Below are 27,653 nucleotides of genomic sequence, written 5' to 3'. Positions count from 1 at the left end.
ACCACACATCCCTTCAAACAATTCAATTCACATCCAAAGACAAGAGGAGGCCTCCCTTCCCACAGCTGTTCTTTTGCCCTCAAAGGCGACCACTTGTGTGTGGCCTATGCCTTATTTACTGCCTACCATTCAAATTGTGCAACACCTCCACACACCTTCTCAACCCACCTTTTCTATCCTTCAAAGGGGGTAGGGGAAGGAGGAGAGGCATCATTCCCATTTTACAGATGGGGAACTGAAGCATGAAGATTTAGCCTAAAGTCTGCAAATAATGTCCCTAGATTTGGGTTTCCTCAATGGCTGGGGGCTCACCTTGATGCCCCAAGGATCTGGTTTTTCAGGGATGCTGCACGTCTACAATTCCCAAGGACTTCCACAGCAGTCAGCACAGAGTGTCTCCACCACAAGTACTACAGTGATGCCCTGCTCTGGTCTAGCACTTCTGGCCTAGAATTCCCCTAAGTTAGCTTGTTGTTTGAAGTGTTCCCTAAAAATTACTAATTTGCAGCACTCTCTGTAACTACCATCTGGAATACTTCTAATCCTAAAATAGCTGCACATGGTTCATTAAGAGAAGAATTTTTAATGATTCTGGTTATGACTGATGTCTAGTATACTCATTTACACAAACCACCCTTTCCAGTGTAATATTATAAAGCTCACAAAAAAAATTGGACAATTAGCTCTACACCCACAAAAGTCAAGTACTAATGAACAATTTGCCTACTTTGGATAGTAGAGTCCACGGTCCTAAATCCAAACCGATAATACGTGGGCTGTACTGTGATGCCATACCCTCTTGCTTATGTCAGACTCTACAAGTTGCCGTCCAGAAACCGTAGCCACTGGCATTACGCAGCGTCAGTCTGGGGGGCCAGCCCTATAACATTCAAGCCTCCCTGCATATAATGGAAGGTTATAATTAAAGTTATTTCTGTTCCCAATCAAAACGTTGAACTGATGGAACCTGAACTGCAGTCTACAGACTACAAGAGACCTTTACTCAACTTTATTGCAGAGCTGCCTACCTGATTTCATTTGACAATGTTGTTCTACTAAGTTCAGTATGTACTGGCTCCTAAGAAGTATCAGGTCAGTACTTTTGTGTGATTCATTTCAAGTTTAAATCCAATGCCACCAAAATTTAATTCCTTATTATCCTTGAGGAATGCCTACCCTAAGGCCAATCTCTTAAAAATAATTCTATAATAAGATAACACTGGTATAGTTTTCTTGGTGTTAAGGCTGGGAGCCCGGGTTGGGTTGTCAGCATATTTAACGTGATCATGTAACTCTGAGTTATTTAACTGATGTGATGATAGTACCTTGTCTATGTTACAGCAACGAAGGGTCCTGTGGCACCTTATAGACTAACAGAAAAGTTTTGAGCATGAGCTTTCGTGAGCACAGACTCACTTCATCAGATACTGGTCTATATCCACACTAACACGGCTATCCCTCCGATACTTGTCTATTTTAGGGTACCAACATCACTACTACTAGCAGAGCTGAGCCAGTTTCCCAGAGATGAGAAGTTCTTAGAAAATTCCCCAAACATAGGGCAAGAGAGTAGTCCTCTCTGCCTGATTAGATGACATCACAAAAAACTAAACACCAAAGTTCACTATGAATTTTACAGCATGCATAGTCTCAGCAACCAAAGCAATGCTGGGTTCACTTCCATGTGCAGAGGGCAGGAGTCTGCAAAATCCTACAGCAAGCAAGAATGGAAAGGTAGAATAGGGGATAAACAGACTCCAAGGTCAGAGAATAAAAAGATTGTTACAGCCCTGAATTAAAAGCTTTCTAAATGAAAGCGGTTGGTCAGAAGACTCAGAAGTTTAAGTGCAAATAAAGCTATAATTTGTCTTTAACCTCTAAAATACTCATTTTAAACACCATGCCTACAAACTCATTTGATAATTATTCAGTTCTTTTAAACAGAAGGTTAACTGTACCTTAAACCCACACTTTCTTACTACAGAATAAACTTCATTTTAGGGATTGGACTCATATGGAAAGACGAGCTAAGCCAGAAACTCCTGATTGTTATTAAAAACTAAAACAATCATTTGATGCCCAAGAGGCTGGTAAATACATTAATCAAAAACACACTCCAATACATATACTTTTTAGACTATCAGCACCACATAAACTGGACACTTTTGATTTAATTGTCTGACTTATCAGACAAAGGCAAAACAAGTGTGTTTCTGTTTACTTTGGTACATCTGACATCAAAGAGAGTTGAGTCAGTTCCACTCTTTCCCCCATCTAGTAAGTTTCTTCCATTAGTGTGGGACTTTCACACAATAACCCTAAAGAAAGTTCGGACTATAAAGCCAACCACTTTACTGGAGGACTCAGGGCTGGAGCAGCATCAGAAATTTTTAAATGTTTGTTTGATAAAACTGATTAGGATTCAGGTTCTTAAGAGTGTGACTGTGACCCAACTCTGTTCTAGATTTATCTTACCCGTGCAAAAAAGCATTTTAGCCACATTAAAGAGTCACGTTTTAACCCTGATAAGCCATATGCCTGGATTAAAACATGAAAATGTTTTCCCTCTCTCTCCAGCTGAGAAGTTGCCATATTATAGTTCAAGTGGACCACATGACCCTACTCCAAACATAGTTATTTTTCTATTGTAGGAACAAAGCCACATTTAGCCAGTGCTTGGAAAAAAAAAATCCACACCAGAAATGGAAACTGGCATAAAAAGGCAGTAATTTTGGCCTCGTTTACACTATAAAAATAGCCACATTTAATCATGGCTGTGACCCAAATGTGTTATAAAACAGTTTCTTACCCCCAATTAGCAGGCACGTTTCTCAATATGAAAAATAGGAGGATCCTGTACCAGTGACCCACCCAGCACTTATTTAAAAACAGTGCAGAAATTATGATTTTTAAGCCTGTTTTGGCTCCTGCTAAAGAACACTCAAGCCATTTATGAGGTTATATGCCAAACTACAGCACTATACATCAAACTAAGAATACAAGAGAACTGCTTACTGTGAAGTTTTATGACAGTGGTATAAGAGATGGTTTTTTTTATTATGCTGAGAAGTGAAGAGCGCTAACTACTGGTCATTCCCCGGGATACAGTTACACAGCCCTGGCCCAAGGAAGAAAACAAATACCCCAAACTCTCTCTCAAATTGAGATCTCTCAACAGCACCCAAAACAACTGGCACAAACACGAATCATAAAATTCCACTTGCATGAAGAGCTGGTCAGGAAATTTGAGCTCTTCCATGATAATTAAACAGCAACTCAGCCAATTGCTGATGGGTTATTGCATTGCTTAAGTACAGAACACTGTATAGCAGAGCTCACACAGGAAAACCACAGCCTGCCAGCGTGAGATAGCAGTAAGGATGCACTCAGTCTCTTCCAATCAGTGTACCCACCCCCACAACATTCTCTCCCTCTCACAGAAATTTAATCTCCTTAGTGAATAATGAATGGAAAGAACCATCTGTAATGTAGATATTTTCATTTGATTAGACAAGGCAGGGGACCTGCTTTATCTAAACTGATAATTAGCTCACTGAAATCCACTTCAGAGAGCAGCCAGCCTTTATTGTTTCTAAATTTAGAAGCAGAGGCAGGTTTTCCCTCTGGTGTTCAGGCAGACAGGCTTGCAGGAATGTGCTCACAGTGGCTGATGTCTACAACTCAAAGCAAACTGGCAGGTTATGCCCATACAAAACAATAAATAACACAGTACTGCAAGTTATATTATCTCTCTCTCTCTCACACACTCACACACACACTTCTGAAGACCAATCCACTTTTCCAGAGTTTTGCACTCCAAAATCTAACAGGAACAGATATTCTCTTCCCAGACCTGCATTGGAGGGCTCTGCAGCAAGGTTCTGACTGCAGAATACCATAAAAAACACAAAGTGTCAGTCTGCCAGCCTCAGGTTGAAGTGCCTGGCTCTCAAAAACAGTTAATTCTTCCTGGAAAAGTACACATGGTTATTTTTAAGCCCCTGTTCATTGCAAAAATAACTAGAGGCAATAATCCAAACCTCTGAAACATGGCATCATGTCAAAGCCACAGGGGACATTTGGAGGGCTTTTCAAATACCAAAACATCGAGTTTCCCGCTGAAATAGGGCATTCAAAAATATCTAGGACAAATACACATCCTGCCCACACCCTTGCTGCAGACAGCTAACTGTTAGGCAATGGAAGGTTTTTAAGCACAGGGCAATGACAGTTATGTGCCTATAAAATACATCAGCACAAGGAAGCTTGAGATACTGGTTAGTGGTTTACAGAACTTGCTGTTTTTATCCTGAAGCAAGACTTTTGTGAAAGAGGCAACAGAAGACATCCAGACCACATGTGAACCTACAAGAAAAGCTAGGTGAGGCCTGCAAGTTACAAGAGAGGAAGAAAAGACGCTGCAGTAGGAACTACACATATCTACCACTAATGCATACAAGATCATGTGTGGGGGTGAGATGGGATAAGAAAATACCTCGCTTGGCAAGCGAGGCTTCCTTCTACAACAGTCTGCTTGCGAAAGAGAGAAACCAAATGTACAACTCCAAGCAGCCATTAGACCTACCTAGAGTCATGAGCGCAGGGCACTAAAAATCCTCTCAAAGTACCTTCTGGTCCTACAGTTCTGTGATCTGCATTTTCTATAGTCCAATCCTGACTTGCATACTCCGATATCAAAGTTTTGGGAAGGATTGACACTATGATCCAAACCATCTTTGATTAAAAAGCCAAAAAGCCAGACAAACAAGGTTTTGTAAAATAAGAGTGAATCCAAGTTTTACCCTCATCTTTAACCAGATTTACAGCAACATTCACACTGGATTTAAAAAGTTCATTATGGCAATTCTGGAATAAATCACTTGCTGTATGAATGCCCCCAAGACAACATGACAGTCCAGCAGGGATTTGGGCACTACAAAAATTGGCTAAGTTAGGACTCCATGGAAACTTGTATAAAACCATTGTGGGTGCAGGCAGGAAAGATTATACACTGTATAACGCTGACTTATAACCTGTCGTATGTTAAGGGTCTGCATGTTTCTCTTCACTTTATGTCAAGGTTCAGCTGTCGGAAAGAAACTTTCCCCTGTGGCCAGGTCAACTCTTTTTGAAAAAATGATCAAGTCCTCCATCATCAATCCACATCAAACGGGTGGGGAGTGGAGGAAGAGCTCAGTCTTTCACCATACTGAAAATTCTGTGTGCAAATTTGGCTTCTTTCCCCCCACCCCAGACAGCTTGGCAAGTTTCCACATAACTCCTCTCCTGGTATACCCATGTAACTGAATGAATCCTTTCCTAATGGGGAACTGGTAAGACTACTGGTGAGAAGCACTGAGGACACAGACCTTATTATAAACATACACTAGCAAGAACACTCAGACACTTTAAAAAAAACACACGACCCCTCAGTGTTCTGCCCTAAATACCTGTACATCAAGGGCCAGCAAACTCATTAAGGAGACACTTCTGCCTCCGAGCGCTGCTGCTGCTGACTCCTCTTGCAGCTCTGGAGGCTGCTGCCACTTAAACAAAGCCTGCTGTTAAAACGAGCTTTAGTTTTGTTTTGTTTTGTTTTTTTTTAAGTGGCACCAGCCTCTAGAGCTGCAAGTGGACTCAGCAGTGGCAGAGAGCCCTGGAAGAAAAAGCCAGCAGCCACCCACATGCTGCATGGGGGTGGGGAGGAGAGCTGGGGAGAGGGGCGGACAAGCCTGTCCTGCCAGAGCTGCACTGGGGAAAGAGTATGCTGGCAGCTACCACCCGGCAGAGGGAGGGCGAGAAGGCTCTGCCTCCCACTCATGCAGGATCTGCTGTTCACTGCAAAGCGCTGCTCAAACCTCCCGCCACGCTCAAATCAGCATAAGCAGGGCTGAGCTGCACGGCTTGCCATGGGTGACTCCCTCCCACCAATCGTGTCTGCTGTTCTTAAAACAGGGTGACAAAAAGTACAGTTTGATGTTATTTAAGGACTGTCTCCTATTCACGTGCATTGTGGCTCTTGAATTATTGATTCTGTAACTGAATTTGAAAAAATGGCTTGTCACTATTTTGGTTGCAGACCCCTGCCATAGATTGTTCTGAATTTGGATCCATGTGGGGATATTCATGTTTGAAAACCATGAAGAACCACATGTCTCTGTTAACTGCAATACTGAATTTTTAAGCTTTAATTTGATCACTTGAACATGTGCAGGAATTCCCCAAGAAGGACCATGTAATTATTCAGTTCTCATTATCTAAGAAAAAATGCAGATTTCCCCAGGACAACTACCCTGAAAAATAATTTGAAACTAATCTTGCAAACTGTCAAGGAATAGTTCCAGTGTTGTGGAAACAGACACTAGAAATGTCAAAAACAAAGAAAGAATTAATAGATAATGAATAGCAGTTAGGTTTGTAGCAGAAAACTCTTGCCCAAATGACTAGAGTAGCCCACAGCAGGATAGGGTGTCCTAAGCAACAAGTAAAGACACTAATAAGCCACAGATGGTGGTTATTTTTTTCCAATCAGTATATATTTTCACAGAAAGGAGAGAAAATTTCTGTTCTCTCATGCCCAAAATGAGAACACCTACTTTTAAAAGTTTCAGTGATAGCCCATTATTAGCAGCTGTAGCTCAGCAGGTGCCTTGAATTCCAAAATAACTTGATGTTTTGAACCAGCTGGAGAACTTTACAATTATGGACTGAAAAGTGACAGTGTTAAAATTGCACTCTCTTACTCAACAGATCCACCTGTGTGTGTATTCTGACAGTGCAAATTCTCATTGCCAACTCTTCTCACTACAATTTTATTCTTTTTTTTCCTTGTTAGCACTCGTGACTAAATTTAAGAGAAAGGGAAAAAAAGCAATCTAGATATTTTACTTACATAAGTCTGTGAATCAACAGAATTGTTAATTAAGTTCTGATTTCAGAATGCACTACCTGTGATGATGCTCCATCTAGAAGACAGAATGATTAGTTCTCAAATTCCAGGTCACACTGGTGGGACTGAGCTAGGTAAGACCCATCACCTGACTACACTGAATATGGAGTCCATGTGAACCCCAAGATCAGTCATTTTTTCAAAGTACACACATAGCCAGTTGTATTAGGAATTATGGGTGTGTGTCTTGCTGGGTTTTGTCTTTTACAGCAAGGCAGCAACACTATGCATGAACTAAATATCGCTGTCCAAATCATATATGTACTGCAGCAGCTAGGATCAGAGGCTTATTCCCAGAAATTTCTGTCAATCTTCCATTCCTTCTGTCGCTACTCTTTCGTCTTCTAAAATATTTGCTTTATGATTTTTCATCCAGTTGTGCAGAATTGTATTTACAGTTAGAATCTGGCTGAACATAAATGGCTCCAATCCTTAGTCATATGGAAGGATGATTACTGTCAGACTGGACTCTTGAGAATTCCCCAGGAATATGTAGCACTCTCCTTCTCTGAGATAATGTATGGTGGTAAACAAGTCAATTTTACAAGCAGCAGGAGAGGGCTCTCAAAGTGCAGTTGCATTGTCTTTCACCACTACATTCCATGCACTCAGATGAAGCTTTCCAGCCTTGTGCCTTCCAATGCATTCTAGTTAGGATTACAGCCAGCCTGGATTACTACAGAGGGAGTAGATGGAATTATTGTTTTACTGCCAAAGACAGCACGTTGCCATGTGGGAGAACTAAATATAGAAGGATTTTGGACACATTTCCCTTATCCAGTATCCTTGCCACAAGAATTATGGAAAGACTTCATTGCAATCCACCAGGAAGTCAAAGAGTAGAGTGTGTGTGTGTCTAACCAATATACGTTGCTGGGGGGAGGGGGAAATTGCCTGTTATCTGATTCTGATTAGGATTAGAGATACACATACATATAGACAGTGATAGTTGCTAAAAAGCAGCAAGTAAAAATCTGCCATGTATGAAAATGGAGTGGAGATAAAATTTTCAAACCTATGTAACTTAATGTTGTACTTCTAAATCCACATTTAGACATCTGTGTATAACAGTGATTTTCAAACTTTTTGTATTGGTGACCCTTTTCATACAGCAAGCCTCTGAGTATGACCCAACATGTAAATTAAAAACAGGGGAGGAGCATAATTAATTTAATGGGGATTTGGGGCTGACAGCTCCAGGTCCTGATGTAACCACCTTGTGATCCCCTGAGGGGTCATGACCCCAGTCTGAATGTGGCCTGGTTTTTAGCGGTGCCATGCACCCACCCTGGCCGTCACCAACTTCACTGGGAGCCCAGATGCTCAACATCACTGAAAAAATCAAAACACTTACTTGAAGGTGTAATTCCAGATGCATGTTTGAACATTTTGGCCCCAGTCTTTACCACTGGGCTTCTATTACCTTTCTTCCAAAGTAGTGAACAAAAAATAAGCTGTCTTACTTCCATTACTGTCTGATCCTACCACACCATATATTATTTTGCAATCCTTGCAGCCTCACATAATCAACACATACATTAATGCAGTCAAAGTTCCCTCCCTAGCCTTTAAATGATATGGATCATAAGTGAAATATCTTCAGTAGCTATTGCTTTCATATAATGCCAGCTGGATAGCATGAAGCAAGACTGCCATATGGGTACTTCTTGGGAAGAGAGGCCTGCCTGCATACAGTTTTACAGCAGGTGAGTTCACAGCCTTGACATTAACCCAAATGCAAACTAACCTTACCAAGGGAGCCACATGTACTAAAGGAATAGCTGCCATGTCAGTTTCAGTATGGGGGTGTGATGGGGTTCGGGGTCCCAAAGCACTGCACCCCATCTGCAGGCAGGAGTGACTCTCACTCAGCAGGTAGAACAGAGAGTTTATTAATCAACAGAGGCACAGCACAGTGCAGAGGTGTCAGCAGGGCAGGCAGAGACAGTTATTACAATCCATCATGGGGAGAGGAGCTTGAGGGGTGCTCCATCTGGGGTCTAGCTTCCCCCTCAGCATCGGCTAGCTGTATTTCCCTCCTCTCCTCAGATTCTAACTGTCACCTCCAATTCAAAACCCAGCTCAGCTCCTCCCTGCTCTTTGTTCGGGTCAGAGATGTTACCTGCCAGCGTAGATCACAGCCCCAGGGGTCATCCTTAGCCACTGTAAGCTGCTCTGTCACACACACACACATCCAACCTGACTCTCACGCATTGACCCCCCCCCTCCCCCCACATTCCATCACGGGGGTATTTTTGGACAGGCAACATTGTCACCCAAATCCATTAGATGGCCCACTTCTCACGGAGCAACAGGAGAGTCCTTACATTACAAACCTGACCACTTGACATTAGAGTACAACATGAGCCTTAAGTTCACTACAAATGAAAACTTAACATATCCCTCCTTGAAGCCAAACCACAACTACCAATGAAAGGCCATTTTAAAATGTGAGATATTCAAAAGCAAGTGGACTAAACGGGACCAGTAGCCCAGTCACAGAGCTCTGTCCAGATCACTTGAAAAAAAGACAGGATCTGTTCCCTCGTCAATTGCTTCCACACTTAAGTGTGCTGCAGTGGTGTAGCTAACTAATACACTACAGAAGGGAAGATTCCCTTCAATCACACAATAGCAATTCCCCCAAATGAGCAGGGAAAGAGAAGTTACTCACCATAGTAACGGTGGTTCTCCAAGATGTGTCCCCGTGGGTGCTCCACAATAGGCGTCGGGCTCGACCGGCGCCGCGGATCGGAAATCTTCAAGCAGTTTCTCCTGGATCGCGCATGCGCCGGCGCGCGCCGCCCCCCTGAGCGCCCCCGGCCGCGTGCACGATCCAGTCCCCGCCAGTTCCTTGACCAACTGCCTCGGATGCTCCTGAAAAACACTAGACAGAGATCCGAAGCGGGGAGGATGGGCGGGTGGTGGAGCACCCACGGGGAAACATCTCAAAGAACCACCGTTACTAGGGTGAGTAACTTCTTTCTTCTTCGAGTGTCCCCGTGGGTGCTCCACAATAGGTGACTACCCAGCAGTAACCCAAGTAAGGAGGTGCATAATCGGTTTATGTGCAGCTTGCCCCCAAGAGGACTGCTGTCGACAGATGGGTATCTTCTTCGAATACCCGAGGCAGGGCATAAATGCTCGGCGAAGGTGTCGTAAGATGACCAGGTCGCCGATCTACAGATGTCTTTTAACGCGATGCCCTTGAAGAAGGCTGTTGACGCCGCCACCGCCCTGGTGGAGTGAGCCCTGGACGGGGCCAGCAAAGGAGCATTTTGAAGCTCGTAACACATTTTTATACAGGACACAATGTGCTTAGACATTCTCTGTGAAGAGAGACCTTCTCCTTTTGACCTGGGAGAGAAAGAGAGACTAGGAGCCTGTCCGTTTTCCGGAAGGACTTACTTCTGTCTATGTAGAAGGCCAACACCCTCCTCACATCCAGGAGATGCAGGTGTGCCTCCTTGCCGGAGCTCTGAGGCTTCGGGTAAAACGAGGCTAGAACTATTGGCTCGTTAAGATGGGACTCCGAAGAGACTTTTGGAACAAAGTCTGGGTGCAGCCTTAAGGTTACCGCCTCCTTTGAGAATACCGTGCAGTGCAGCATTACCATCACTGCCGCGAGCTCACTCACCCTGCGGGCTGACGTCGTTGCAAGGAGGAAGGTTGTTTTTTTTTTTTTTTTAATCGTAAGGAGACGTATGGGAACTGTGGCTAATGGCTCAAAAGGTGGACCCGATAGCGTGCTGAGCACCAAGTCCAAATTCCACGATGGTGGAAGCGGTTTCTGAGGGGGGTACAGGTTTACCAGACCCTTCAAGAACCTGGTAATGATAGGATGGACGAATACCATGGGCCATTCCTCTGTATGCCGAAAGGCTGATATAGCGGTGAGGTGGACCTTTAGCAAGGATAGAGAAAACCCGCCTCTCGAGGTCCAATAAGTATTCCAGTATTACAGGTATAGGAACGTCAAGGGGACCTAACTGCCTGGCGGAACACCAGGCTGTGAATCGAGTCCATTTCTGCTTGTAAGTCCTCCTGGTGGAGGTCCTTCGGCTACATTCCAGGACTTGTTGTACTCCCTCCGTACACGTGCTCTTTAAAGAGCTGAGCCATGGATTAGCCATGCTTGTAGGTGCAGACACTGAGGGTGCGGGTGCACTAAGGACCTCTGAGCCTGCGTGAGTAAGTCCGGCGCCACTGGTAGAGGGAGCGGTGGGCGGTCCGACATGCGCAAAGGCAAGGGAAGCTATTGCTGCCGATCCCAAGCGGGGCTATGAGTATCATGCGAGCTCTCTCCCTTCTGGCTTTGTGCAAGACCTTGTGGCAAACAGATCGATCTGGGGAAACCCCCATGTACGAAAAATGCACCGTAGCAGATCGGAGCGGATCTGCCATTCGTGCGTGATTGCGAAGCGCCTGTTCAGCTGATCTGCTTTCACGTTGTGAGCGCCCGGCAAGTACGAGGCTTTCAACGTTATGTTGTTGGCGATGCACCAATTCTACAATTGGACTGCTTCCGCACATAGGGCACGGGATCGTGCTCCTCCTTGTCGATTGATGTAAAACATAGTGGAGGTATTGTCGGTATTGGATCCCGAATACTTTGCCATGTAGGTAATCTCGAAAATGTTTGCAGGCGTTGAACACTGCTCTGAGCTCCAGCATGGTTATGTGCAGTGTCTGTTCCGCAGGGCACCATAGCCCTTGCGTTACCTTGTCGCCGATGTGCGCTCCCCATCCTATGTGGGAGGCGGCGGTAGTAAGAAAAAATAGAAATTTGTGGTTGGTGAAAAAGGCACCCCCACTAGCAGTTTCTCGGGGTTTTCCCACCACGCCAGGGATCTGCGCACTTCTGTTGTGGGCGACACCACCCTGTGGACAGTGTGGGATGCCGGTTTGTAAACGCACGCCAGCCAATGCTGCAGACTTCACATGTGCAACCTGGCATTCTGTACCACAAACGTCGCTACCGCCACGTGGCCCAGCAGCTGTAAGCATGTTAAGACCTGCACCGTGGGGCTGTATGTGATGACTTGCACCAGCGAACTGATGGCGTGGAAGCGGGCGTTGGGTAGGTACACCCTTGCTGTGATAGAGTTTATGCATGCCCCTATGAACTGTATATGTTGTGTGGGTTCGGACTTTGACTTTGCGAGGTTGATGACTAGGCCCAGCGAAGAAAAACGTGTCCGCTGTGATGCGTATCATGCGTGAGACCTCTGCCTTCGAGGCCCCTTTTAGCAGGCAGTCGCCCAGATATGGGAAAAACAAACACCCCCTGTCTGTGCAGGTAGGCTGACACCACTGCCAGGGTTTTGGTAAAGACTCTGGGGGCCGAGGAGAGGCCGAATGGAAGAACCCTGTGCTGGAAGCGGAGGAAGAGCCTGTGTGCCGGGTGGATCGTTATATGAAAGTAAGCATCTTGTAAGTCGAGTGCTGCAACCCAGTCTCCATCGTCCAGTGCCGTGAGTATCAAGGCAACTGTGATCATCCGAAAACGTTGCTTGCGCAAGTAACGGTTGAGTCCCCCAAGATCTAAGATGGGCCTCCAGTCTCATGTTTTCTTCTCTGGTAGGGAGTAGCATGAACAAAAACATTCCCCTGGAATTATTCTGGCACTCTTTCCACCTCCCCTATGAACATAAGGTGATTCACCTTCTGCTTGAGCCTCGCCTCGTGGCAGCGTCCCTGACGTGAGGCCTGGCGGGAGGCTTCATCGGTGGAAGCGACTGGAAGGGGATCGTGTAACCCGTGGCTATGATCTCCAGCACCCATTTGTCTGTGGTGATCTTTTGCCATTGGGAGTGGAACGGTCTGAGGCGAAGATGGAACATGAGATGAGAGTGGCATTGAACAAGGGTATTGATAGTGCAGCCCCCGACATACTCGTCAAACTTGTTGCCTTTGGGCCTGACCCGAGGGCGTACGGCTTTTTTGAGAACGTCGCCTAGGGTTCTGTACTGTTGCTGCTGTTGATAGCGCCCTTGGCCGTAGCCCCGTTGATATTGAGCACGATGTGGTTGTAAGTGTGGCGTCTTTGCTGAGGATAAAATTTTTCCCTCCTGTATGGGGGAGTACAAATGCCCAAAGTTCTAAGTGTAGCACTCGAGTCCTTACTGGAGTGAGGGACCAAGTCGGTTGAGTCTCCAAACAACCATCTATGAGGGGAGTAAGCCTGGAGTAATCATCAAAATTATGGTTTGCTAGGTGTGCCCATAATTTGCCACTCTCAATAGCAGGGTAGAAGAGGAATATACCTTCCTGCCAAACAGCTCTAGCTTCTTTTCATCTTTGTCCGATCCCCCCGATTTCTACTGAGAAGCCTTTGACCTCTGCTGGGACGACTCGACCACCAAAGAATTTGGCTGTGGGTGACTGAAGAGGAACTCCATGCCCTTAGCCGGGACGAAGTACTTCTTATCCGCTCTCTTGTTCGTAGGCGGAACAGAGGCTGGAGTCTGCCATACAGTAATGGCTGACTCCAGAATGGCTTCGTCCAGAGGAATAGCAATTTTGGATAAAGCTGGGGGTCTCAAATTTTTCAGGAGTTTGTGATGTTTCTCCTGCACCTCTGCCGTTTGAACGTCTTGTGTGAAAGCCACCCTTTTAAACAGCTCCTGAAACTGTTTAAGGTCATCCGGGGGAGACACATCCCCGGGGGCCTTGGCCTCATCTGGGGAGGATGAGGACGAACCACTAGCGTAAACCTCCCTCGAACCCTCGGGCTCCTGCGGTCGATGATACACTTGCTCGCTGGAGGATTGTGAAGGAAAGTCTCGGGGTTCTAAAATTAACTCCCCTTAAGACAACTGTGTTTCCGTCCCCGATCGGGAGTGCCCAAGGGTGTATTGAGCGGCCGGGGGGGGGACCTGCCCCTGGGTGTAGGCCTGTGGTGTCTGTGTCCAGCATGATAAGGACGACCATGGCAGCATGGGCAAGGGTCCGGGGATGGAGACCTAGACCACTCACGGGGTGTGTACCCCCGATGTCTGGGAGAGCGAGACCTCCGCGACGACACAGGTAGAGGTGAAACTGACTTGTGATAGTACTCCAGGGGATCCAATCCCAGAAATGGTGAAGGTGGCCCAAGCCATGGTGACATTGGTTAGAGTAACGGAGAAGGAGGTTCCGGATGGGCTGGTGGAGACACAGGCCTTCGGTGCGGCGTGTGTATCACAGGGGGAGGGCTTGGTGCTAACAGCAGCGCAGACCTGTCCGGAGATGGACTGCGGTGCCAGGCTTTTGATTTTGCCTTGCCCCTCCCCTGCAGGGCCGGCACCGCCCACTTCCATGCCAGGGATCTCGGCCCCGCTGTCGGTGCCGCGCGGGTATCCTCCTCCAGTGCCTGCAGGCTCCGTGCCTGGCGCCCCTGCACCGTTGGTGCCGTGGGGGCCGGTGCCGCCTGTGGCAGTGCCGCCGGGTCTGGCGCTTGCCTCGCTGACGCTCTAGGTGCCGCGCATGCTGGCTGTTGTATAACCGGAGCCTCAGCCTCTGCCACGTGCGCTGCCGCGCTGCCGCTTGCCCGAGTATGTGGCTGGGGGCTGTGTGCTCCGCTCGTCCTGCTCGCTGCAAACGCCGCCAAGGATCGAGCCAGGGAGAGTTTCCTCCGTTTATGCACCGAGGGTGTCAGAGAAAACTGCCCTCCTCTTATGCAACCCAGAGGGCCCTTCTGGGTGAAGCTTCTCCCGCAAGTCCGGCTGGAGAGCCTTATCAACAAGAGCATTTTACGCCTCATCCCTCTGTCCTTCCTGGCCCTGGCTGTGAGCTTAGCACAGTGAGAACACTTCTGGGTAGCCTGTGATTCCCCCAGGCATTGGATGCATTCGCTATGCCCCACGGAGGCCGGCATAGCTTCACGGCATGACTCACGCTTTTTAAAACCTGAAGAGGCCATTGTGGTGAATCCTTTACTGTTAATGGGGTACTTAGCACTTAATCCGTGCCTTTCCACCCCAAATAGTGATCACCGGCCTGCGGGCCAGCGGGTGGCCTAAATGGCCTTCACGTCCACTCTTCTCTTCTCTGCTCCTCTCTTTTTTTTTTGCTGATATTCTCTGTCTCTGCTTTCTCTCTCTTTTTTTTTTTTTAATAACCAAAAACAACAAATGACACGTAGAAAAAAAAACACTATTTAATCTGATTCTGGCCTTAGCCTGAGTAGATTCCGTCTGCAACCGATGGCGGTTGAGAAGGAACTGGCGGGGACCGGATCGCGCACGCGGCCGGGGGGCAGCGCGCGCCGGCGCATGCGCGATCCAGGAGAAACTGATGGAAGATTTCCGATCTGCGGCGCCGGGCGAGCCCGACACCTATTGTGGAGCACCCACGGGGACACTCGAAGAAGAACAACTGTGACCCACTCAACCTTCCTCAATTAGAAGCAATGGCAGGCATGCGACTTCAAAAATTTTTTTTTAACTAAAGAGGAGGTTGAGAAAAGAAGCAGTATTCTCAGGACTCAGAGAATCATAGGGTTGGAAGAGACCTCAGGAGGTCATCGACTCCAATCCCCTGCTAAAAGCAAGATCACCCCAATCAGGGCTTTGTCAAACCAGGACTTAAAAACCTCTAGGGATGGAGAATCCACCACCTCCCTAGATAACCCATTTCAATACTTCACCACCCTCACACTGAAACAGGAGAGCCACTTGAGAACAGAATTACATGAACTTCCTCACAGACAGGAGGCTAATCAGGAAGCAATTTTCTTAATGTTGTTTGTGGGAACAGGAAACAGCTGGGGCTTGTCTACACTAACCCCCTTCTTCGAAGGGGGCATGCTAATCAGCCCAATTCGAGGAGGCTAATGAGGGGCTGCAATTCATATGCAGTACCTCATTAACATAATGACTGCTGTGGGAACTTCAAAGTTATGCTAACTTCAAAGTGCTTGACTCACAGCATAGCCACAGGCATGTCCCTTACTCCCAAAAAGTCATATGGGAACTTCAAAGTGCTGACAGGCAGCGTAGCCACTGGTGCGTTGGAGTACCTGCCAAACTTCAAAGTTAGCATAACTTTGAAGTTTCCACAGTGGGCATTATGCTAATGAGTTGCTACATATGCATCGCAGCCCCTCATTAGCCTCCACTGATCGGGCTGATCACCATGCCCCCTTCGAAGGGGGCTAGTGTAGACAAGCCCCCTTTGTAATGAGAGTTTATAAGAAAGGCGCCTTCCAAGAATTGCAAACCTCAATAACATTTCCAAGGACACACACCACATGTCAAGTGAGTCAAGAGGGTGGCTCTGGGAGGATGTCTTTTAGAGAGCATCAGTCACTAACAGCAAGATAAAGGCCAGGATGCAACCTGACTCATGGTGCTTCTTGGCTGGGAAACAGGAGGACGGGGACCTGTAAATTCTGAACATCAGTAATAAGTGGAGCACGAAGATTTTTCAGCTGAGTTTCACTCACTGTGTATTCTGCATGTTTTTTCCCATACCATTTCATCCACTTTCTGAACTCTCTGTCCATCGTCTAGAAGAGGGAGGAAAAACAAAACCACCCATTAGGACATCTTGCGATACCAATTTTATGATAGTGAGAGAAGAGGCAACTCTGACAATGCTTATGAGCCTATAAGAGTTCTTTGCTATAAAACACTTGAATGGGACAGTGGGGGTGAAGAAAGACATATGGAAGTTCTACCCTTCTCGTTCCTTTAGGGAACGAGGTCTCAAGGTTGACACTGCTCTGCCCCCAACCCTCCAGAGAAGCACTAAAAGAAGCCGAGTTGCCAACACTCAGTAGTCTGCCAAGGGTGGTGCAACTGTTGCTGTTGGGGTACATAATCCCAGAGCAAGCAGGGGGCAGTGAATGTAGTCCTGTGGGAGGCCACACAGCAAAGGAGAGAGTTAGAGATAGGTTAGGAAGGGTGAACAAGACAGCAGAAGTATGCATGCAGTGCCTTGCAACATGTTGCCCACTGCCTGGGGAAAATGGGGGTGCGTCAATTTATGATTAAAGAGATTAAGGCTGCATAGCCTGGCAAGGCACCTGTAGACCAAACCCAACTAGTTGGCAGTGGGTTTTCATTGCCAGAAAAGAGCTGAAAAATCCTTCACATCCAAATAGTTTGGGACAAACAAGAAGCAGCACCACTATTTTTCTGAAAACTAACCCCTTCCTATAACCTGTGGGTGTAAATTATATCTATTCATCCTCATTTGAAACTAAATTGGTCTTGCACTGGGAAGAGTAAGAGAATGTCACAATTTAAAACCTACTGTAACTATAAATATAGGTCCACATATGAAGGGCTGAGATTGGGAGGAAAGAAAGGGTATTCAGGTTTCATCCACCATCCCAAACTCCATGTACAGTCCCAGATTAGCTGGAGGTTTCTGATGTTATGTCAGCTGTGAAACATTTTGTGCTGACATCTGAATGGCCATTAGGCTTCAGAGTTAACATCAGGACTCCTCTCACCACTCAAATACTGTTTCAGTCTCCAGAGTGGAAGAACCAGGGAAATATCAGTAACCTTTTCGGAAGTTGCAAAACCACAGACAAGAAACTTGTTTCTTCCTTTCCTCCCCCACTCTTCCCCTCAATCTGCCCCCCCCGGATTTAAGTGAAGGCTTAAAAAGTTCACAAAGTGATGCAATAGCCAGAGAAATGTTACTATGGATATATTCAACTACAAACTCAAAACAAACCTGGAAACAAAATAGCTGTTGAGGAAAAAAAAGTGGGCCAAGCTAAATGCAGCAAGAAGCAGATAGACTAGTTAAGGGCAGATTCGCACATTCTTAAATTGCAGCAGTTGTCAAGTCGATAATCTAATGAACAGCCATTTGTAAGAGCAAGAACAACATGGGATATTTGTTCACCCTGTAAAGCAATAACATATTTGACACCACACTATTAAAAAGTTACAGAACCAAGATTAGTACTCGCAACAATTTATACTCTTGCAAAAAATGTTATTCTTAAAGCCTGTTTGTCTCTTATGGCCCTTCAAACTACTCTGTATAATGGTCCCTCAAGTGGGTACTGCCCGAATGTCAGAAAGGGCTTAGCATAAACAAGACTCTGGCCCTGTAATTATTTTCTTTCACAAATAAGTGTCTCAAACAGTGATTACTGCTAAAAGAGCCAGGAACCTAGCTTTCATGAACTGCTCTAAAATAAGCCAGAATGCTCATACAAGGAAGTGAGGGAGAAATATTTGATAAGAGTTCCAGCTCAAATTTCCACAGGATGACTACGAAGAGTAACAACGTATTTCCTAGCTCCTTCAGCGACCATGATGGAATTAGCACCGTCTACATATATATTTGAGAAGTAAACTCAAAAGCTTACGTAAACATTCTTTAAGCAGCTAAAGTTTGTATTGGAAACAGACTGAAGTCCATTAGTTTGAACAAGGAGTTAAAAGGTGTGAAGCTCAGTTCAACCTACTGAAGGAAATACAAAAGTCTTACTGAAGACCTCACCAACTTTTATTGTTTGCACACACATCATTTGGGTTCCGTGTTTCCCTCAGAGTTAATGAACTTTGCATGTCCCCACTGATATAACATTAATGTAAGTATAAAGAAAACTGCTTGTCCAAGAACAACAGCCTTATTTATGAGACTTTGTTGTAAGTACTTCATTTGGGTGTAAACTGAGCACTGCTGTTGACTGAATACTCCAGTGCAATCAATAGGCCTCAGTTACTCTGCAGCTCCAGCTATAGTAACATTTTTAATATCTAAACTCAATGGTTTAAAGCTGGCGCTGGTAAGGGACACTCTTAGCATGGTCTGTATTGCAGCTTTTTTTTTTTTTTTTTTTTTTTTTTTAAAAATGTAGGCATTCCAGCTACTCTGCTCTTTCTAGATACCTTCAAGTCTACATAGCACTAGCCTCTGCGACACAGCCCTTCCAGAGTCCCACCACAGATACCAAGTGGTTGCTGACATCCACAACTTAGGCAGTACAATATAACAGGTCAGCCTGCTTCTTCTCTTTTGTTCCCTTTTTATAAGCTTCCCATCACCAGTTACACAGCTTCACTCTGCCTGGTTTTCTTTTAGGCCTGAACTAAGCTCTCTTCAGAGACCAGCTAATGATATTTCTGATCACTCAGCCAGCATGGCCTGTATGGAACAGGAAGCACTTAATCTTGATCATTTGTTATCACTGCTATGCTTCCAGCCCTTACTGACTGACGGAGCCAGAGTGTCTAGGATACAAACTCAGGTTTCCTGCTTTGTAATGCCTAGCCATTACCTGCAAGACATAAGGTACTGAGCCAGCCCTGTAAACAAACACCTACAATCTCATACTCCCTGAGATGTAACTCACCTCAGCATATTTGGCTGGAATATCAGCTTTCTCCACACCGTAGTGATGCTTGCAGTTTGTGGCAGCAGCAACTTGAAGCACCACCTGACCCACACCTGAAGATAGAGAGAGAGTTATAATGAAAAGCTGGTCCTATACACAGGAGACTGCTTCTAAAACCAAAGCCAAGATCAAAACAAAAAGCAGTCAAGTAGCACTTTAAAGACTAGCAAAATAGTTTATTAGGCGAGCTTTCGTGGGACAGACCCACTTCTTCAGACCCCAGGTCTGGCTGTGGTCTGAAGAAGTGGGTCTGTCCCACGAAAGCTCGCCTAATAAACTATTTTGCTAGTCTTTAAAGTGCTACTTGACTGCTTTTTGTTTTGATAGTGTATAGACTAGCACGGCTTACTCTCTGTTATTATTCAACATCCAAAGCCAAGCTGTAAGCAAGAAGGATTGCCAGATCTTCTACATAGTTCCTGAGTGACCTTGCACATCTGTGTCAATTCCCCACCCAAAAAGTATGGCTAATGCATTTTTTCCCTCACCTTTGTCCTGTCTATTCACACAAAGCTCTTCAGGTAGGAACACTGTCTTTCTATAAGTTCCTAGCACAACGAGCATGCCCATAATACAAATATTATGACAGTCACACACTTACCAGTCAATTTACATTACAAAACATAGTTCACAATTCAAAGTCAATACCAGAGCTTATTTACCAATAAAAAGACTTATGGTCTACAAGTAGTAAATAAGTATGCTTTATTTTCCACAAGAAAACCAAGGAGCAGCTATATAGATTTTGCTGATTAAATGCCTCAGTGTAATGGAGTGATCTGCAACAAAACATTTATACCTCGTTTTCATCATGATGGAAAATGCATGTAAAATTCTCAGCACATGGAAAAGACAACACTAATACATAAGACAAGAATGTTACATCCTAGTACAATAAAAAAGATAGTGTTCATTACGTAATTTCAGAAGCAACTGCTAAACTGCAAGACTAAACATTACTTAATGAACTGCACTCAGCCTCAATTAGTTTACAGCAGAGCCTTCTCCAACAGTAATAGGCTGCCATTCCCAAACCTCATCTGCACATTACATCTCTTTAGCTTGCATAAAAAAAATCACAACTTCTGCTTGCACACCTGGCCCAGATTTTACCAAACATGCAGTAAACATTTCAAAGCTGTCATTCTATATTTTTTACTGCAATTCATTACAACTGCTGATCAAATTGTTTCTCTAATCATTCCAATACAAAGTTTAACATTGTTTGCACTGGGTGCATGTAAAATGCATTGGCCCAATGAATGCACTCCTCAAAGAACAACAGATGATTCTAAGGGTAACAAAAACATTCAAGCCAAGCAGAGAGCAGAGTTGCAGAGAAAACACACTGTCTTTTTCCATTTCATCAACTAGCACTAGGGAACAAACAGGAAGAATTAGAGGCCCTGGCACAGTCAGAGAAGTATGAGGTGGTTGGAATAACGGAGACTTGGTCGGACAATTCGCATAATTGGAGCATGTTCATGGAAGGTTATAAGCTGTTTAGGAAGGACACACAGGGCAGAAAAGGAGGAGGAGTTGCGCTCTATGTGAGGGAGCAGTATGACTGCTCAGAGCTCCAGGATAAGGAGGGAGAAAACCCAGTTGAGTGTCTTTGGGTTAAGCTCAGAGGCAGAAGTAACAGAGGTGATGTTGCAGCTGGTATCTGCTATAGACCGTCAGATCAGGGAGATGAGGATTTCTTCAGACAGCTAAAGTGAAGCTTTCAAATCACAGGCCCTGGTTCTCATGGGAGACTTTAATCATCCAGACATTTGTTGGGAGACCAATACAGCAGCACACAGACAATCTAGAAAGTTTTCAGGGAATGTTGGGGATAACTTCTTGGTACAAGAGCTGAAGGAACCGACCGGGGCAGTGCGCAACTTGACCTGCCACTCACAAACAGGGAAGAGCTAGTACAAGAAATACAAGTGGGTGGAAACCTGGGCTGCAGCAATCATGAGATCGTAGATTTCAGGATCTGGACAAAAGGAAGAAGGGTGAGCAATAACATACAGACCCTTGATTTCCAAAGAGCAGACTTCAACTCCCTGAGAGAACTGACAAGCAGGATCCCTTGGGAAATGAAGATGAAAGGGAAAAGAGTTCAAGAGAACTGGCAGTATTTTAAACAAGTCTTACTGAAGGCACAGGAACAAAACATTCTGTCGCATAGTAAGAAAAGTGAACATGGTAGGCAACCAGCTTGGCATAACAGGGAAATCCTTAGTCACCTTAAACACAAAAAAGATGCACACAAGAAATAGAAATGTGGACAGCTGACTAAGGAGGAGTACAAACATGCAGCTGGAGAATGCCCGGCAGTAATCAGGAAAGCGAAAGCACAATTGGAACTGCAGCTGGTAAGGGATGTGAAGGGTAACAAGGGTTTCTACAGGCATGTTAACAATAAAACAGGTTAGCAGAGGTGGTGTGGGGCTGTTACTGGATGAGAGAGGTAAGCTAGTGACAGATGATGTAAGAAAAGCTAAGTACTCAATGCTATTTTTGCCTCAGTCTTCATGGATGGAGTCAACTCCCACACTACAGTCCTAGACAATGCCATATGGGAAGGTGAAGGGCAGTCCTAAGTGGGGAAGGAACAAGTTCTGAGCTATCTAGAAAAACTGGATGTACACAAACCCATGGGTCTAGATTTAATGCACCCAAGGGTACTGAGGGAATTTGCAGATGTCACTACCGAATCTTTGGCCGTTATTTATCTTTGAAGACTTTTGGAGATCGGGAGAGACCCCGGATGACTGGAAAAAGGCAAACCTAGTGCCCATCTTTAAAAAAGGAAAGGAGGACAATCCAGGGAACTATAGACTCGTCAGCCTTACCTCAATCCCTGGGAAAATAATGGAAAGGATCCTCAAGGAATCCATTTTGGACCACTTTGAGGAGGAGAAAGTGATCAAAAGTAGCCAACATGAATTCAGCAGGGGCAAGTCCTGCCTGACCAACCTGATTAGCTTCTATGACAAGGTAACACGCTCTGTGGACATGGGGAAGTCAGTGGATGAGATATACCTGGACTTCAGCAAAGCTTTTGATACAATCTCCCACAACATTCTTGCCCATATGTTGAGGAAGTATGGATTGGATCCTTGGACTATAAGATGGATAGAAAGCTGGCTTGATGGTCAGGCCCAATGCGTAGCAGTCAATGACTCAATATCTCGATGGCGGTCAGTTTCAAGCAGTATGCCACAAGGCTCGGTTCTGGGGCCAGTGTTGTTCAACATCTTTATTAATGACCTGGATGAAGGACTGGAGTGCACCCTCAGCAAGTCTGCAGATGACACAAAACTAGGGGGAGAGTTAGATAAGTTGGAGGGTAGAGAGAGAATCCAGAGCGACCTGGCTGAATTGGAGGATTGGGCCAAAAGAAATCTGTTGCAGTTCAACAAAAAGAGGTGTAGAGTCCTGCACCTGGGGCGGAAGAATCCCAAGCATCGTTATAGGCTGGGGACCAACTGGCTCAGCAGCGGTACAATGGAAAGGGACCTAGGGGTTATGGTGAATGAAAGGCTGCATATGAGTAAACAGTGTGCCCTTGTAGCCAAGAAGGTTAATGGCATACGAGGGTGCGTTAGGAGGAGCATTTCGAGCAGATCTAGAGAAGTAGTTATTCCCCTCTATTCAGCACTGGTGAGGCCACATCTGGAATACTGTGTCCCTTTTTGGGCCCCCCCAGTATAAAAAAAGATGTGGATGTGCTGGAGCAGGTTCAGCAGATGGCAGCAAAAATGATTAAGGGGCTGGAGCACAAAACCTATGAGGAGAGGCTGAGGAGTTTGGACTTGTTTAGTTTGCAGAAGAGACGACTTAGGGGTGATTTAATAGCAGCCTTCAACTTCCTGAAGGGGGGCTCTAAAGAGAAGGGTGAGAAACTGTTCTCAGTAGCCTCAGATGGCAGAACAAGGAGCAATGATCTGAAGTTACAGAGCGAGAGGTGTAGGTTGGATATTAGGAAAACTATTTCACCAGGAGGGTGGTGAAGCATTGGAATGTGTTGCCTAGAGAGGTGGCGGATTCTCCATCCCTAGAGGTTAAGTCCCAGCTTAACAAGGTCCTGGCTAGGATGACTTAGTGGGGGTTGATCCTGCTCGAAGCAGGAGGCTGGACTGGATGACCTCCTGACATCCCTTCCAGCCCTAGGATTCTATGACTCCATACCCTCTTTGGTAAAATTGGGCACCTCAATGCTGACAGTTTGTACAATAAATATGTGCATTATGGAGCACCAAATAGTTCCCCCACTTTCAGGCTCCGGGCCCCATTTTGCTAAATAATATTGAAACTGGCCATGTGGCGGGGTGGGAACTGCACAAAGGGCCATATGCTCTTACTCATGAGCAGTAGGAGAGTGAAGGGCCAGAGTCTCTGGGCAACCTAAGAAACTGGGGGCTGGGGCACCTACAGCAGAGTTCAGGTCCCGCACATGCACAGGTGGGACATGCATAGGTTGAAGTGGGAGGAAGCAGAGCAACACAGCTCTGCTGACCAGCTGCCAGCACATCACTCAGGAGAGGGCCCTCCTTGCACTCACCAATGGGAAGCAGAGCAACATGGCAGGCAGTCATGGAGATGAGCCATGTCACTCCCCTCCCCTCCCGATCTCACCCCTCCACCCCCACCAGTCCCTGTAACGCATCACTGGAGGAAGAAGTTTGGGGGGGAAAAAAAGGCAGGGCCTGGGCAGAGCAGGAAGAGCTGGGGCCCAAGACGGAAGGGCCATTGTCCCAACCCTCCTCCAGCTGGCACCGAGAGGAGTCCTACGGGGCGGGAGGGGAACATGCCCAGTGACCCTTGCACCCTCCTTCAGTTGCCCCTGACTGTATAGAATAAAAGGAGCCAGCTTTCTGAACAGTTTACAATATGATGCAACAATTGAGTAACCAACAGAACGGGAGAGGATGAGGTAAGCTGTAAAAACTGCATTTTAATGAGCCAAATAAACACAATGTTAGATGTCATTACTGTCCTTCTCTCCAGATGATATCACTTTTTTTGCAACAGTTTTCCTTAACTACTATGAAACATGGATATATACATATCTCACAGAACTGGAAGGAACCTCAAGAGGTCATTGAGTCTAGTCCCCTGCACTCACAGTGGGACTTATCACCACCCCTCACAATTTTTTTTTTTTTTAAATCTAACCTGTCCCAGAACCTTGAAAGGCCTCCTCAAGGACTGACCTTACATCACTGAGTTTACAAGGCCAAGGCTCTAACCACTGAGCTATCCCTCCCTCCCCCAGACTCCTAATTGCACAATTACGTTCTGTCTTCCTAAAATTCCATTTACAGCATCAACTATACATGGTATTGTCATCTTCTAGTCCTAAATGGTTGGGCAGAGTTACTGATTAAAATAAGCTGCAACACTTCACCTGTGGTTGTTACACTCCAAGCATACCAATGAGTCCTACACACAGACGTGTAGGAAAGGCACTGAAGTTGTTGAATATTGTGCAATGGCTAGAATGGTATTTGAATTTACATTGTACAGTACTGCCTCAATATACACAAGGGGTGCATTCCCACACACCCTTGCTAAACTCACCATTTCACATAAGTCGGTGGGTGGCTTCTTCCCCAGCACATGTTCTGCAGCTGGGGAAGCAGCAGGAGCTCCTTTTGAAAGGTAAGTCCTGGGTTTTGGGGGGCGGGGGCAGCAGTTGGGGAGGGTTAAGGCTGGCAGTGGTTTGGGGCCAAGGGAGAGGAGGTGGGGGGGTTAAGCCTGGGGTGGAGTTGAGCCAGGGCTGCGCATGGGGGGGGCAGAAAAGGGGGGTTGAACCAGGGCAGGCAGGGTTGAGCTAGAACCACAAACAGGGGTGATGAGCCGGGCTGCAGGGGGTTTGAAATAGGGATGGGCATGGGGTGGTGAGATGGAGCCACACGTGGAGGCGGCAGGTGAGCCAGAGTCCTGCAGAGGTGGTGAGCCAGCAGGGGGTTTGGGCCAGAGTGGGGCGGGGGGTGAGGGGGGAGGTGAGCCAGAGCCACACATGAGGGGTGGTGAACTGGAGTCAGAGCTGGGCGCACCGGTAGGGGAAGAGCTGGAGCCATGAGCAGGTGGTGAGTGGAGCTGGGGCAGGATTTTGAGTTGCACTTAACTCGCACAAATGAGAGTTAAGCACGACTTGTAATTGCACATTTTGAGGGTTTACTGTACACCCTACTGCTTTGACTAGTCAATTCTGCCATCAATGTGCAAACTTTCATGGGGGCGTAAAAAAGAGTGTTGTGCAGAGGAGAAATCAGGAACTTTTATTTCAGTGTATCCACCAATGGAACACTAGCACATCTAAAATGATCATAGCAATAAGGCTGAGGCTATTGAATGCTAAAGCACTATTGTCAGACGCATGTAAAGTTCCTACTTTTCACAGGCTTTGTCTTAGCCCATTATTACTGTTTGGGATTCTGTGTCTAGTTTTGGTTTTGATGGTGTTAAATGACAAAGAGAAGAAAATATTTTACTGAAAAGTACTGGTCAGGTCATATGCTCCTCCATCTTGTTAGCCAAACATCAGGACTGGGTGACTTTCAGATATAAATCGCTTATGACCTTAGTTAAAAAATAACTGCACACGATTGTGGTGAAGCAGTTATTTCAGTACAGCAAAGCACTCTGCATGACCAAACAGCATTTACGAAGCATCTCATATTGTATTTAACTAGATGTATAAAATACAGTTACCAGTACTTGAGGTGGTAGTATTTTAAATGAATTCCGTCCCTTGTCAGTGGCCCACTTTAAACACCTGTAATCTGTAATTTCATTTAGTAAATATACAAATGGAAGTAATGTTAGTTATTCCGCTATGTTTTCAGTGGGTAGATCCCTCTTCCCTTTGGTAGGGTAAAACACTGACTGTTGAGAAACCAAGAGGACACACATTTATTTCAACCTAAGAACATTATACATTACGAAGTAGCAATTCTTTTTACTCCTTTTCTGATGGAAATTGTATCTGAGTAATTTGAACAAGATCTTACTAAACTTATCTGTTCCACATGTGTTCGAGTCACATCTGGTTACTTCACTGACAAAGATTTTTACTTTTGTTTAAGCTGCTAATTTCACCACAGATGCAACTATGGAGAAGTGAGCTGGATTTAATATGGCCTCACTATAAATATAAAATATTTATTGCTGATGAGTGGGTCAGACAGAGAAAAAACCCATTTGATTTTCAGGTAACAGATGGAATTTGTACTTTTGACAGTGGGGAAAAACTGAGGCAGAAGCCAGAAAGCATAAAATATGGACTCTAGTAATTCGATTTTTGCATAGTCATTTCTGATGCAAACCACTGTTTAAAATGAGTACATTTATCTATGGTGTCAGAAAGAGAAGTTACTCACCTGTAGTAACGATGGTTCATCGAGATGTGTTCCCGTGGGTGTTCCACAATAGGTGTCGGGCTCGCCCGGCGCCGCAGATCGGAAATCTTCAAGCAGTTTCTCCTGGATCGTGCATGCGCCAGCGCGCACCGCCCCCCTGCGCGCCCCCGGCCGCGTGCACGATCCGGTCCCCGCCAGTTCCTTGACCAACCGCCTCGGATGCTCCTGAAAAACACCAGACAGAGATCCGAAGCGGGGAGGATGGGCGGGTGGTGGAGCACCCACGGGGACACATCTCGAAGAACCATCATTACTACAGGTGAGTAACTTCTCTTCTTCGAGTGGTCCCCGTGGGTGCTCCACAATAGGTGACCACACAGCAGTAACCCAAGTAACGAGGTGGGTAATCGGTTTATGTGCAGCTTGTCCCCGAAAGGACTGCTGTCAACAGATGGGTATCCTCTCAGAATACCCAAGGCAGGGCATAATGCTTGGCGAAGGTGTCACAGGATGACCAGGTCGCCGCTCTACAGATGTCTGTAAACGCGATGCCCGTGAATAAGGCTGTTGACGCCGCCACCGCCCTGGTGGAGTGAGCCCTGGGCGGGGCCAGTAAAGGAGTCTTTTGAAGTTCGAAGCACATTGTTATACAGGGCACAATGTGCTTTGAGATTCTCCGGGAAGAGAGACCTTCTCCTTTTGACTCAGGAGCGAGAGAGACTAGAAGCCAGTCCGTTTTCCAGAAGCACTTAGTTCTGTCTGTGTAGAAGGCCAACGCCCTCCTCACATTTAGGAGATGCAGGAGTGCCTCCTTGCCGGAGCTCTGAGGCTTCAGGTAAAACGAGGGTAAAAACTATTGGCTCGTTAAGATTGGACTCAGGAGAGACTTTTTGGAACAAAGTCTGGGTGCAGCCTTAAGGTTACCGCCTCCTTTGAGAATACCGTGCAGTACGGCGTTGCCATCACTGCCGCGAGCTCACTCATCCTGCTGGCT

At 45.9% G+C, this 27,653-nt stretch overlaps 1 protein-coding gene across 4 annotated transcripts in view; it reads right to left on the bottom strand.

Moving 5' to 3' along the window:
- DOT1L (DOT1 like histone lysine methyltransferase) overlaps positions 1 to 27,653 on the bottom strand; it is a 162,733-nt gene that overhangs the window by 85,430 nt on the left and 49,650 nt on the right. For all 4 annotated transcript variants that reach the window (XM_074978486.1, XM_074978484.1, XM_074978483.1 and 1 more), the window contains exons 6-7: positions 19,257 to 19,351; positions 16,377 to 16,439 (exon numbers count right to left, since the gene is read on the bottom strand). In XM_074978486.1, the coding sequence (XP_074834587.1) occupies positions 16,377 to 16,439; positions 19,257 to 19,351 (158 nt within the window). The remainder of the gene's footprint in view (positions 1 to 16,376; positions 16,440 to 19,256; positions 19,352 to 27,653) is intronic.

Source organism: Carettochelys insculpta, chromosome 27, assembly GCF_033958435.1.
Source record: "Carettochelys insculpta isolate YL-2023 chromosome 27, ASM3395843v1, whole genome shotgun sequence".
In the NCBI taxonomy this organism is placed as follows: Eukaryota; Metazoa; Chordata; order Testudines; family Carettochelyidae; genus Carettochelys; species Carettochelys insculpta.
The sequence above is the reverse complement of the archived record's forward strand: the minus strand, read 5'-3'. Positions and strand labels throughout refer to the sequence as shown.